At 45.3% G+C, this 13341-nt stretch overlaps 1 protein-coding gene across 2 annotated transcripts in view; it reads left to right on the forward strand.

The window, feature by feature from the left end:
- Positions 1-13341, forward strand: part of CRMP1 (collapsin response mediator protein 1) — a 70729-nt gene that overhangs the window by 40952 nt on the left and 16436 nt on the right. For both annotated transcript variants that reach the window (XM_083155513.1, XM_083155517.1), the window contains exons 3-6: positions 3580-3764; positions 4288-4452; positions 7603-7664; positions 10656-10736. In XM_083155513.1, coding sequence (XP_083011639.1) covers positions 3580-3764; positions 4288-4452; positions 7603-7664; positions 10656-10736 — 493 coding nt within the window. The remainder of the gene's footprint in view (positions 1-3579; positions 3765-4287; positions 4453-7602; positions 7665-10655; positions 10737-13341) is intronic.

The following is a 13341-nucleotide window of genomic DNA, read 5'->3' on the forward strand; positions in this document are numbered from 1 at the left end:
CCTAATAGCAAAACAGTGGCAAAGCATCATGGGACTTGTAGTTTTACTACAGCTGGAGGGCCATAGTTTGGACATGCCTGTTTTACAGCAATACTAAAGCCACTTATTGCACCTTAGTGAGCTTAATTGCACCTCAAATTGTAAAATAACATTTTCTACAAGGAGAGTGTCTGACAACTATTAATCATGATATCTGCCCATAATCCACCATACTGCGTTTTATCGGTCTATGGGGCCGATTTAAAAATGAGTGATATTCTTGTTAATACTCAGTAGGGATAATAAATGGTGATCCAGCCAATCACCTTTTTTCATGGTTTCAAAAGTGACAGTTAGGAGCTGAATGGCTGGCATGCCGTTTATCATTCCTAATGAGTATTAACAAGAATATCACTTGTTGTTAAATCTGCCCCTAATGTACTAAGCATTGAAGAGAGATAAAGTGAAGAAAGATTTAGCTCCTAATTGTTATTTTTCAAACAGCCCCTGTAACATGGCAGTTGGCTGGTATTTTCACCCCTTTATCTCGTTCCAAGGATATAAGGGATGATTCACACTTGATTACATGGCCGTGAATTTGCAACGTTCAGTTAAGTTGCCGCCCCCGCTAGAGTGAAATCCTGCCTTGTGAATGAATGTGCTCGCTGCGTACGGCTGCAAATCTATTCGCATCTGAACAAATATGTCCAGAACGCATCGTAACTCACGATCCAATGATTTTTACACTGGGCACAAGTCATCTCAGGCTCAGAGTAGCCGTAGACTTACTCCGTGGGGCGGTGGAAATAGGTATATCCGGCCTGGAGCTGACGTCACACACCCTAACCTAAAAAGCTCAGGCACGCCTTTCATTCTTACAGGGAAAAAAGGGAAGGTGGGAAATGACTGCTGCACAGGTAGCTATTGGATAATAAGAATATATAGTTTGAGATAATAATTATCCACTGTACTGGTAATTCTGTACTGATGTGTACATATCTGGGGAGTGGAGGTGCTCCCCAGAGAGTATGGAATGATTGGTAAACAGAAAAGACAAGAAAAGCACCCTCTCTTTTTGGGGGCACGCTTAATTAATTTGCTTAAAACTTAACTTTTAATTTTTATTTAGTAAGAAAATAAATAAATATATGTCACTCGGAGAGTATATAGTAATTTCAGCACGCGAAAAATAGTAAGATTATTATTATAATTTTATTTATAAGGCGCCAAAAGTGTTTCGCAGCGCCGTACAAAGGAACAGTACAGGGGCACACAACATGGCTTAACATTGAATAAATAACAAAAATAGAGTACAAATAAAGAGCTCCACAGTTCAATACACATTACAGCTTAAATATAAGTAGTGAGGACTCAATCAACATACAACTAGAGGCTTGATGCCAATGATGGAGATGAGTATGCGGACGAAGATGGTCACTGAGTGTTTGAGTATAGGAGAGCTGTGAGTGAAATGATACCTTTTTGTACAGATTATAGCGGTTGCACATACAAGAAAATATGCTTATAGTTTCCCTCTTATGAGAAAATCAGAGGGAAATAATGTGCCTATAAGCAAATACAATTTGAGGTAAATAGTAACAATTGCAAATTTGTAACACTATATTAGGTTACACTTGTATTAGAACTCAAAATAAAAGTGGATTCTGAATAGGTTAGTATGCAGTTAATCTGACGTCTATTCAAAATGAATCCTCAGAAATTTCAAACATATACAATAAATATGGTATCAAGAAATATCGACTTGCTCAGAAGTTGGTGTATCAATTATTATGAACTTATAAACGTAGATCCGCTATGAAAAGAAAAGAAAAACTCCTTTGAGAATCTCCAGAATATTAGATACGAATTACACCCCTGTCCTGGCTGGCTAGTTATTATAATTAAGCTAGTATTGCAATAAGTATACAGTTATAGTGTGATTGGCTCTGGTGACCCTGAAGAAATAAGGAAAAGAATGAAAAAGTCTCCACTCTACCTCTCTCGCTGCTGATTCTTGCTGGGCACAGTTTTCTTCTAGGCAAGTGATTGAGTGATAATGGTGAAATCGCCTAAGTGGAGTTAAAGGGATATTTGCTGTCCAGGTTCTCAAACCACAGCCCCCTGTTGGGTAGTGACCAGTGCAGGGAACTGTTGGTTAGATGACCCGGATGAGTGTATCCTAAAAAGAGATATAGATAAAGTGTAGTGGTATAGACTTCCACTTAAAGTGAGCACTACTTTTCCCCACTTGCCAACGGGCAGAGGTGGAGAATGAGCCGCCCCTGGGTGGGTGTCAGATACCAGAAAAAAGTAAACTTGGGAAAGTGATTACACTTGAACAGGGGTGGCCAAACCTGTCCTCAAGATCTACCAACGGTGCATGTTTTCCAGGCAGCCAGTGTATCTATAGTAGGAATGACTGCAGCATGTTTTAAAATGTGACAGTTAGTAATGACTACAGCTGTGCACCAGCTAGGTGATTTGGGTCATGTGACAGTTAGTAATGACTACAGCTGTGCACCAGCTGGGTGATTTGGGTCATGTGACAGTTAGTAATGACTACAGCTGCGCACCAGCTAGGTGATTTGGGTCATGTGACAGTTAGTAATGACTACAGCTGTGCACCAGCTAGGTGATTTGGGTCATGTGACAGTTAGTAATGACTACAGCTGTGCACCAGCTAGGTGATTTGGGTCATGTGACAGTAATGACTACAGCTGTGCACCAGCTGGGTGATTTGGGTCATGTGACAGTTAGTAATGACTACAGCTGCGCACCAGCTAGGTGATTTGGGTCATGTGACAGTTAGTAATGACTACAGCTGTGCACCGGCTAGGGGACCTGGAAAACGTGGACCGTTGGTAGATCTCGAGGACCGGTTTGGACACCCCTGCACTTGAATATTTTTGCCGTAATGCCATGTAATGCTATTAATCACAAAATGGAGTTCTTGTGTTTCTAAAACCAAACATGCTGTTCTTACGAGTATGGGTCATAAGGGTCGACAGAAGCAAGGTTGACAGTCATTAGGTCACTCAATGAAGATCAACATGCATCAAGGTCGACATGACTGAAGGTCAACATGGAATTAGGTGGACAGGGTCATTAGGTTGACACAAGCATTAGTTCGACGTGCACAAGGTCGACATGGGATTTTCCACTTTTTTTGTCCTGAATGTCGACACAGTCACTGCAACATAGCACCGTGTCCCCTCGCATGGCTCAATGCGCTCACCATGCATCGGGCATGGTGCCTCGCTACGCTTGGCACACTATTTTATTCTCCATGCCCTAGTGGATGGTAGGTCATGAAATACCGTCTGTTGGCACATGTCGGCAAGTCAAAAATCCCATGTCCACCTTTTGACTGTCGACCTTGGGCAGGTCGTCCTAATGCTTTTGTCGACCTAATGACCCTGTCGACCTAACCCCATGTCAACATTCAGTCATGTGGACCTTCAGTGTTCGACCTAATGACTGTTGACCTCGCTCTTGTAACGTTCTTACAGTATGTACACCACACAGAATGCTGCAACATATGTTCTCTAGCACAGAACAGCCACCTGGGATAGGTGTCAATTTCTGGGTTTCTGTGTCTAGACAAATTGGAGAGAACTTGATCGTTCCCGGCGGAGTGAAGACTATCGAAGCCAATGGACGAATGGTTATTCCTGGTGGGATCGATGTGAACACATACCTACAGAAACCTTACCTGGGCATGACCACCCTCGATGACTTCTACCAAGGCACTAAGGCAGCAATCGCCGGAGGAACGACCATGATCAGTGAGTAACTGATTGCAGAAACACTATAGCACACATTGTAATAAGTACGAGTCCTTTATCTCCCTGCCGCTGGCCGTCCATACACGCATCAGACATGGGCTATCCGCAGAGATGGAATGCGTAATCCATTTCCTCTGAGCAGCACATGAGCTCATAGGTGGAATTCCGCTTGGTACCGGTACTAATTACTGAACCATTCTTTCCCACTTTGCTGTACACCGTGGGGGTAATTCAGCAGTGACCATCCAATGATTTCTCTCCCCTTCGACCGCATGTGAGGGGATGGGTTTTGCGTTCACATCCCCTTGCATGGTACCGAGGGGATTCCTTGGCGGGGGAGTTATCTGAAATTGGTCAATCACTACACTTTGGTCTGCGAGGTGCACCTAAATTATTTTATGTAGAATTCACTTGAGAACTGTCCTCTATAACAATTTCAGTCACCATTGGAAATAGGATACACTGAAGTAGAAATGATAAATACAACGCATATGCAAGTTTCAAACTTTGGGTGTTTTTTCAGTTGACCACGTTGTTCCCGATCCTGGATCAAATATTTTGGCCTCCTTTGAGAAGTGGCACGAGGTGGCTGATACCAAGTCCTGCTGTGACTACTCTCTCCACGTGGACATCACCAGCTGGTACGATGGCATCCAAGAGGAACTAGAAATCCTAATCCAAGATAAAGGTATGTGCGATGAGGTATCAATACATTGATATCTCTCTCCACTGGTTGGTACATAGACCCCATAGTATGTCACTAAGGTACATCATTTATATGAAAACAACTGCATCATTTTTGTATTAATACATTTTATTATGTGGTAAATGAGCATACTGTAGGTTATGGGGAGTAAAACCCAGTATCCCCAAAGTTAAGGGGTGAGACGCACTAAGCTTCAAATCTGATAAAATAGAGAATGATAAACAACCAGCCAATCAGCTCCTGCCTGACATTTTTCAAACACAGTCTGTGACATGGCAGGCAGGAGCTGATTGGCTGGATGTTTATCACTCTCCATTTTATCACTTTTGAAGCTAAGTGCATCTGGCCCAAGGTGAGCTATGCACTGTATCATCCTCTCTGGGCTTCTTCACTTTATTTTGTCAGGATGACAGCAGACTGGTAACCATCTCCTATATATTTGGCTACATCTGTCACTCAAAGTGGGTGTCTGTGTCTATAACGCTCTGTTCCTGGACTTTCCTCTTAATGTGTGATTGCCTTCATCTGTGCTGAACACCTTTCTGAGAAATTAACCTGTTTAAAACAGGTGATGGCAATCATACATTAAGGGGAAGTCTAGAAACAGAGCATTGTGTCCCTCCTGGAGAGGGTCATGTTGGGAGGTATGTGACAGAGAACCAGCCCAGTGAGCCCACAGACAGTGCCAGACACCCACTGCCTTCCCATGTTGCCCAGCACTGCTACTCCACAGCCACCAGGTGAGCGCCCCCCTCCCGCGATTTGCGGCAAAAATACCCGCTCCCCCGCGACCCCCCCTACCGCGATTCGCAGCAAAAACACCCCCGCGACCCCCCCTCCCGCGAATCGCGGCACCCCCCCGTGATTCGCGGCAGCTCCAGAATTAAATTGCACATGGAAAACACTGACATGGCTATGGTCGACAATGAAAAAGGTTGACATGAGTTTTTGAAGTTTTTTTGTCATTTTTTGAATATTTTCATATTCATTCTCATGTGTCGACATGGACACCAATGAAGTGCCACACTTATGTCAACATTTACATGTGTTGACCTTTCTGTGTTGATTTTTTTCTTGTGGCGATTCGCGTCACACCCCCCGCAACCCCCCCTCCGGCGATTCCCGGCACCCCCCCGCGACCCCCCTCCTCCCGCAATTCGCGGCAACCCCCCACCGGAACCCCCATGAACCCCGCTCTCCCGCGATTCGCGGCACCCACCCCCCGCAACCCCCCCCTCCCGCAAATCGCGGCAGCCCCAGGATTAAATGGCACATGCAAAACACTGGCACGGCTATGGTCGACAATGAAAAAGGTTGACATGAGTTTTTGAAGATTTATTTCATTTTTTGAATGTTTTCATATTCATTCTCATGTGTCAACATGGACACCAATGAAGTGGCACAGTTATGTCAACATTTACATGTGTTGACCTTTCTGTGTTGAGTTTTTCTTGTGGCGATTCGCGTCACACCCCCCCGCAAACCCCCCTCCCGCGATTCGCGGCACCCCCCGTGACCCCCCACCTCCCGCAATTCGCGGCAACCCCCCCACCGGAACCCCTGTAAACCCCGCCCTCCCGCGATTCGCGGCACCCAACCCCGCGACCCCCTCTCCCGCAATTCGCGGCACCCCCGTGATTCGCGGCAGCTCCAGAATTAAATTGCACATGGAAAACACTGACATGGCTATGGTCGACAATGAAAAAGGTTGACATGAGTTTTTGAATTTTTTTTTTTCATTTTTTGAATGTTTTCATATTCATTCTCATGTGTCGACATGGACACCAATGAAGTGCCACACTTATGTCAACATTTACATGTGTTGACCTTTCTGTGTTGATTTTTTCTTGTGGCGATTCGCGTCACACCCCCCAACCCCCCCGCAACCCCCACTCCCGCGATTCACGGCACACACACACACCCCCGCGATTCTCGGCACCCCACCCCGTGACCCCCCCTCCCGTGATTCACGGCACATCCCCCGCGACCCCCCCTACCATGATTCGCCGCAACCCCCGCCCCCGTAACCCCCCTCCCGCGATTTGCGGCAACCCACCCCGCGACCCCCCCTCCCGCGATTCTCTGCAATCCCTCCCCTCCCGCGATTCGCAGCATCCACCCCCCCACAACCCCCCCTCCTGCAATTCGCGGCACCCCCCGCGACCCCCCCTCCTGCAATTCGCGGCACCCTCCGCGACCCCCCCTCCCGCGATTCGCGGACACCTAAGTTGCAATACAGGGCATCTTTCATACAATTCTAACCATATTTCTCATATACAAACGTTCACAAATTAAGGGGGCGCAGCCCCTTACGACGGTGTGAAGAGCGCCCGTAGGGCGCGATGAATCACCTAGTTACACAGTAAATGTTCAAGGCCCTGGCCCTATCTAACAGATATCTACTCATCGGCCATTCTTCCCCAGTGTCGGTCATACAGATACATGGCCTAGTCTTTTATACCTTAGACTCCACCTCCCACACTGACACACCCATCAGCATTCTTAAGAAAGTTCCACACAGTTGCTAAGGGCAACATTTATTTATTTTATTTATTTATTAGCAGTTTCTTTATTTCTGTTATTAACAGTTTCTTATATAGCGCACACATATTCCGCAGCGCTTCACAGAGAATATTTGACCATTCACATCAGTCCCTGCCCCAGTGGAGCTTACAATCTATATTCCCTACCACAAGTACACGCCCACACAGACATTTTAGGGTTAATTTGTTGGGAGCCAATTAGCCTACCAGTATATTTCTGGATTGTGGGAGGAACCGGAGTACCTAGAGGAAACCCACGCAAGTACGGGGAGAATATACAAACTCCACACAGTTAGAGCCATGGTGGGAATTGAACCCATGACCTCAGCGCTGTGAGGCAGTAATGCTAACCATTACACCGTCCGTACCACCCAATCATCTTAACTTATCCACTTCTCACTTCTTTAGAACCTTTGCCTGTAAGAGACCATTACAGACATTAGAGAACCGGCCAGGTTGGGAAGAAAACTGGCCTAGTGGACTTATTAGTGGCCTAGTGGTTATTATATAATGCCTGTAATATCACTACGGATTACCATCATTGTACAGTAAGAGCTTAACAGTGTTTTGCATTTTTTTTTCTGAACAGGTGTGAATTCATTTCAGGTGTACATGGCCTACAAAGATCTATACCAAATGTCCGATAGCCAGGTACTTCCTTCTGTATGTGTTTGGGTTATGTCTATAAGGGCCAGATGGAATGGGATCATTCGTCAGACTGCATTTAGGTTTACAAGCATTAGGTCGACTTGCATTTAGGTCGACATGGGTTAGGTCGACAGGGTCATTAGGTCGACAGGGTCATTAGGTCGACATGTGTTAGGTCGACAGGGTCATTAAGTCGACAGGTATAAGGTCGACAGGGTCAATAGGTCGACAGTGAAAAAGTCGACATGTTTTTTTTTTTTTTTTCAAGCGTCAACAGAGTCAACATAGCACCACGTCCCCTCGCATGGCTCGCCATGCTTCGGGCACGATGCCTCGCCACGCTCGGCACACTATTTTATTCTCCCACCACACCCTAGTGGATGGTAGGGCATGAAATACCGCCTATCGGCACATGTAGACTCATAAAACAGTCAAATGACCCCATGTCGACCTTTTGCCTGTCGACCTTCCCCATGTCGACCTAATGACCCTGTCGACCTTATAAAAGTCGACCTAATGACCCTGTCGACCTAATGACCCTGTCGACCTAAGTCATGTCAACCTTCAGTCATGTCGACCTAAATGCAGGTCGACCTAAATGCATGTCGACCTAAATGCATGTCGACCTAGTGGTGTAGACCTAATGCTTGTAGACCTAAATGCTGTAGACAATATGACCGTATCCCGGGCCGGATGTACTAAGCTTCAAAAGTGATAAAATGGAGAGTGATAAACAACCAACCAATCAGCTCCTGTCTGACATTTTTCAAACACAGCCTGTGACATTGCAGGTACGAGCTGATTGGCTGGCTGTTTATCACTCTCCATTTGCATGAAAATACTTGTCCTACCACTGCACCACTGTCAGTCTTTCTGGAAGCTCTGTAGCTGTCTGGTCTGTACTATGGCCCCTTCTATATGAGTAATGGCCGCTATTCAGCTTCGTTTTGTGTTTTTTACATCGCATTCATGCAAAATGTACTGGATCTGGAGATGTTACTGTCTACTTTCTAGAAACAGTACATTTTTAGGATACTGAACATTGCAGCTCACCGAGCACCTGAAATGCCACCCACCGCCAAATTCATGCCCCCTCACCCGGTACCATGCGCGGTACCATGTGAGGGGATGTGTAGAGTACACATCCCCTCACATGCCTGCCATAGCAGGAGAAATCATTCACTGGTCTCCGACCATCAAAAGATTTCTCCTGCCTTCGCAAATAGAAGTCGTGTTTCGCCCCAGGCAGGCATTGGCCTGACTGCGTACCCATGGGAATGCCCCCAGCGTTTTCATTGGGGAGCCCATAAACCACTGGGCATTCCCATGGTCTAGTGCCATCACCATCCGTCCCTGGCCCTCCCCACACAACAAACGGCCCAGCGAGTACAGATGCAGCACCAGCTGAGGAAAGGTGGCGCACTCATGCTTGCACGCCCTGTTCCACTGCAGCCCTCTGCAGCTCCACCGCAGCCCCCAACTGCTCCTAGCTCCCCCCCGATCCCTACCCACCTCTCTGAAGCGGAGAGGGAAAGCGCTCCCCGCTGCCGGGTGTAGACGGGGATGCGCGTGCGTGTGAGACGCTCACGCGTCCCCGTCAGGAGCGCCTCTCCGTCAGCCTGCGCCAGGGTTTCTGACGATTCCCTGCGCTGGCTGAGAGGCGCTCCATGTAACTCGACAAAGTGGTTTATTGCCGGGGTCTGTGCTGTCTCAAATACGTGCTTGCGCATGTGTAGACCCCCAAACATTGGAACGTGGCCGTATTCGCCCTGTTCTGAGTATTGTTGAATTAGGCTCTTTGTCAAGGGCTTCGCTGTAATATACAACTCAAATGGAAAGAGTGTGCAGCCCCCACTGCGTTATTGCTAAACAACCTGATCACTAAAAAAAAAAAACTGCAATGTTATTGCACAACTATTGCACGCACCCTATCAAATGACAACTGAGCCATCAAAATCGATGTTGTCATTGCCAAAGAGTAGTTCTGACAAAAAAATTTGTTAAGCCAATAAAAAATATTGATTCTGTCTGTTTCTAAGGGAATAAATTATGACTGATACAACGAGGGCCAGTGCATCAGGTTGACATTACGGTTTTCGGGGCATGTGTAACAGCGTCCGAGTTCATCCGAGGTGCTGAATGCCCATTGAACGCAAAACTTTTTTTTTTCTTAAAGGGGCAATCATTTATGGGCATGGTTTTGCCTTGTAAATGATTACCGCTTTAAAAAAACGTTAGCATTCGGCTGGTATCTTTATGCAAATGCCGCTAGGTACAGCTGTGCCAACTTTCAGCATCCGTAGATGCTGTTTTACCCCCTGGTCTATAGACACTACCGTCGAACGCATCATCAAAATGTTCACCAACCCTACGGCAGATGCGGAGTCGCCATCTGTGTATCGAGCATCTGTGTGGTCAAACAGTGACATGCCAAAGGCACGCCCATAACACGCCCATAACACAGACCATCCCCATGTATCTGATTTGCCACCAGTAAATTCCCAGGAATACCCATGGCTTTCCCAAGACATTGAGATACTGTGCCCTCAATTGCAACAGTGCCTTTTGGGCCTGATTCAGTACCAGTTGTAATTTTGTGAGGATTTGATGCTAGACAGCCAGACCCCACTCACCAGGTCCCTCCCCGTGACACAAACACAATCGCACTTTGTCGTAATCACCTGGCTGCGTAAATAGCCATTTTTGGGGTCACAGCCCCCCCAAACTGTCTGGTGACTCCTGCGTTGTCCCGATTGCCCAAAAACTGTCGGTCACCATCCATTGCCGTGCATGCACAGATCTGACAAATTTGTCATTTGCAATTATCGCAGATCTGCATTGGTTAGTGAATTAGCCCCTTTGTTTTAGGGATTATTGCACATGCACAGTAACAATCAGCTCTGTGAACATCAGCATTGTGTGTGAATCAGGCCCATTGTGTTAACAGTTCTGAAATGTTTTTTACTAATCAGTTGCTTTTTTTGTGCTCTTCAGATGTACGACATTTTTACCTTTCTCAAGGACCACGGTGCTGTAGTTATGGTGCATGCAGAAAATGGGGACTTAATAGCTCAGGTAAGTGATAACATTGATGCAATTTTCGGGAAAAACACAAAAGTGCGATGTGGCTCTGCTGATGACTTCTAGTCTTAAGGAACCGAAGGAATATTAAAAATGGTACTTGTGGGCAAGGGGACTCTGACGCATGGCGCCGTGAAACTACACAAGTACCTTAAAAACTTAATTAACCAAGCTCTTCTCCGCATATACTTTACCACACATCACCCGCTTCAAGGGGGGTCTGGGACAGCAAAAACAGCTGACGGTACTCGATCAACTGGTGGGTACTTGCAGAGAGCAGTGTTCGAAGAATGGAAAGTATGAGGATGCTAGTGCTTTAAGGTAAAGGACAATTATACATATAGGCCCTTATTCAGATCTGATCACAGATGTAACATGTGCAGAGTGAGAGTTACATTAGGGTGGGGTGTGTTGAAACTGATATCTAAATTGCAGTGTAAAAATAATGCAGTCAGCATTTACCCTGCACAGAAACAAAATAATTCACACAAATCTAACTCTCTCTTTACATGTTAAATCTGCCCCACCTGCAGTGCACATGGTTTTGCCCATTTTGAGAACAAATTTGTACTGTGATCAGATCTGAATAAGGGCCAAGATGTAGGAGGCATCTCACGGTGCATGGCGTATTATGGCTATATGTACTGTATGAGGACACATATGTATAGATATCTTTAAATAGAACGATTACATTATGGGGAATATGAGCGCTCGGTGAGGGCAGTAAGGGGCCCATTTATTAATATTCACTAAACCCATCTGCTAATTATCATCTGTTATTGCCACTAATTGCACAAATAACATCATTACATGTCTCTCACTTTATTTCCAGTTTATGACCTGACCTAACACAATGTTAGAATATCTACCGGGACAGAGTATCCTGGGAAGCATTGTCTTTGTCCTCTCCTCCATGGTACCCTTGGGTATAACTACATCGGTACCAGCAGCTATGGGAGTTGTCATTGCCCCAGTAGCTGTCACATGCGTGTAATGAGCTCCCTGCTGTTTGATTGTTTATACTACAAGGGAATTGATGTCCCAGAATGCCGCACTCATGAGACATTCTGCGTCTTCCAAATTAAATTAAGCTTTGTAGGGAGGGGAACTATGTGGTGCCCTTGCTCGGTGAGCAGGAAACAGCTCAGACTGGGAGCAGACAGAAAGGTTACAACTAGAGATGAGCGGGTTCAGATTAACTCTGATTTACTCGGATCTCAAAGCAGGATCTTATTGGCTATCCAAAACATGTGACAGCCGATAGCAATTGGAAAAATACACTTTAATTGTGTCTTTTTTTACTCTATATTTAAAAAAAAAAAAGAAACCTTAATGCAACATTCATAAAAAGAAACCTTAATGCAACATTCATAAAAAGAAACCTTAATGCAACATTCATATGCAGAGTTAATTTTGCTGTTATGCCTGAAATCTCCTGTTGAAAAGTGTGCAATCTTATTTCTCAGTCTATCACTTACTGACTTTCTTACAACATCTATAATTATGCTAGAAACAAATGGTAAAATTCACTGTGTTCCTGATGTAGTGTTGAACATACACATGTTGGCAGAGTATAATGTTGGTGTTTTCATGTTGTGCTTGGGCGATGGGGAGTTTCATGCAGTGTACACTACTTTTACAATTGAAGAGGCAGAGCCAGGCCTAACCAATTTTATGCCATAGGTAAGAGTTTGGCTGCTGCCCCCTATCACAGGCCCTAGTTCCAACTGTGATCCAACATGCCACTACTAGCAGCATAGATTAAAGGGGCAGCCAGAAACACCCCTCAACTGTAACAATCCACATTTTGAGGCTTTATGCCAGCTAGAGCATTGGTGCCCTCAACCCCCAAATTTAAAATAGGGACAGTGCGCAAAAAAGGTGTTTGGCCATATGACAGTTTGCAAATCAAATTACGCCACACAGTAATGCAACGTTATTCGCATTATATCACACAATAGTGTCTTATTCACATTACACCCCACTGTATTGCACCATATTCACATTATACCACCTGTATTGCTCCTTATTCACATTACACAACACCATAGCGCTCCTTATTCACATTACACTGCACTTTATCACTTTTTCTTTGTATCTTTCTTTATTGAGACATCTTAGATGTAATACATAGAATAAGGGAAGCATTTTGTATATACTTGTCATCACTTATTAACATTACACCGCCCCTCATATTTCTCCTCATTCACTTTACACCTCCCCCCCCCATATTGCTCCTTATCCACATTACATCATAACATACTGCTCCTTAGGTTTAGGGGGACTTATAGTTGGGGGGAGCAGGTTAAGGCACTATGTGGGGAGGTTTAGACTGCAGAGAGATGAGGGCTAGGGTCAGGCAGTAACAGGGAGGGATAGGCTTAGGCTGCTAGCACTGCGCAGCATGCTCATATACATAGGGTACTGTTAATCTGCACATGCAAAAAACAATAAAAATAATCACACAACAGAAGTGAATGAAAAAAAAAAAACAAGGGGTGGGATGCTATAAACCAGAAATGCGGTAAAAACCCTGTTATCGTATGTATGCTCTGTCCCCATTGTCAGGGATCCATCACGGATCTACATGTATAGCCCT

Source organism: Crinia signifera, chromosome 1 (genome assembly GCF_055691185.1).
Source record: "Crinia signifera chromosome 1, ASM5569118v1, whole genome shotgun sequence".
In the NCBI taxonomy this organism is placed as follows: domain Eukaryota; kingdom Metazoa; phylum Chordata; class Amphibia; order Anura; family Myobatrachidae; genus Crinia; species Crinia signifera.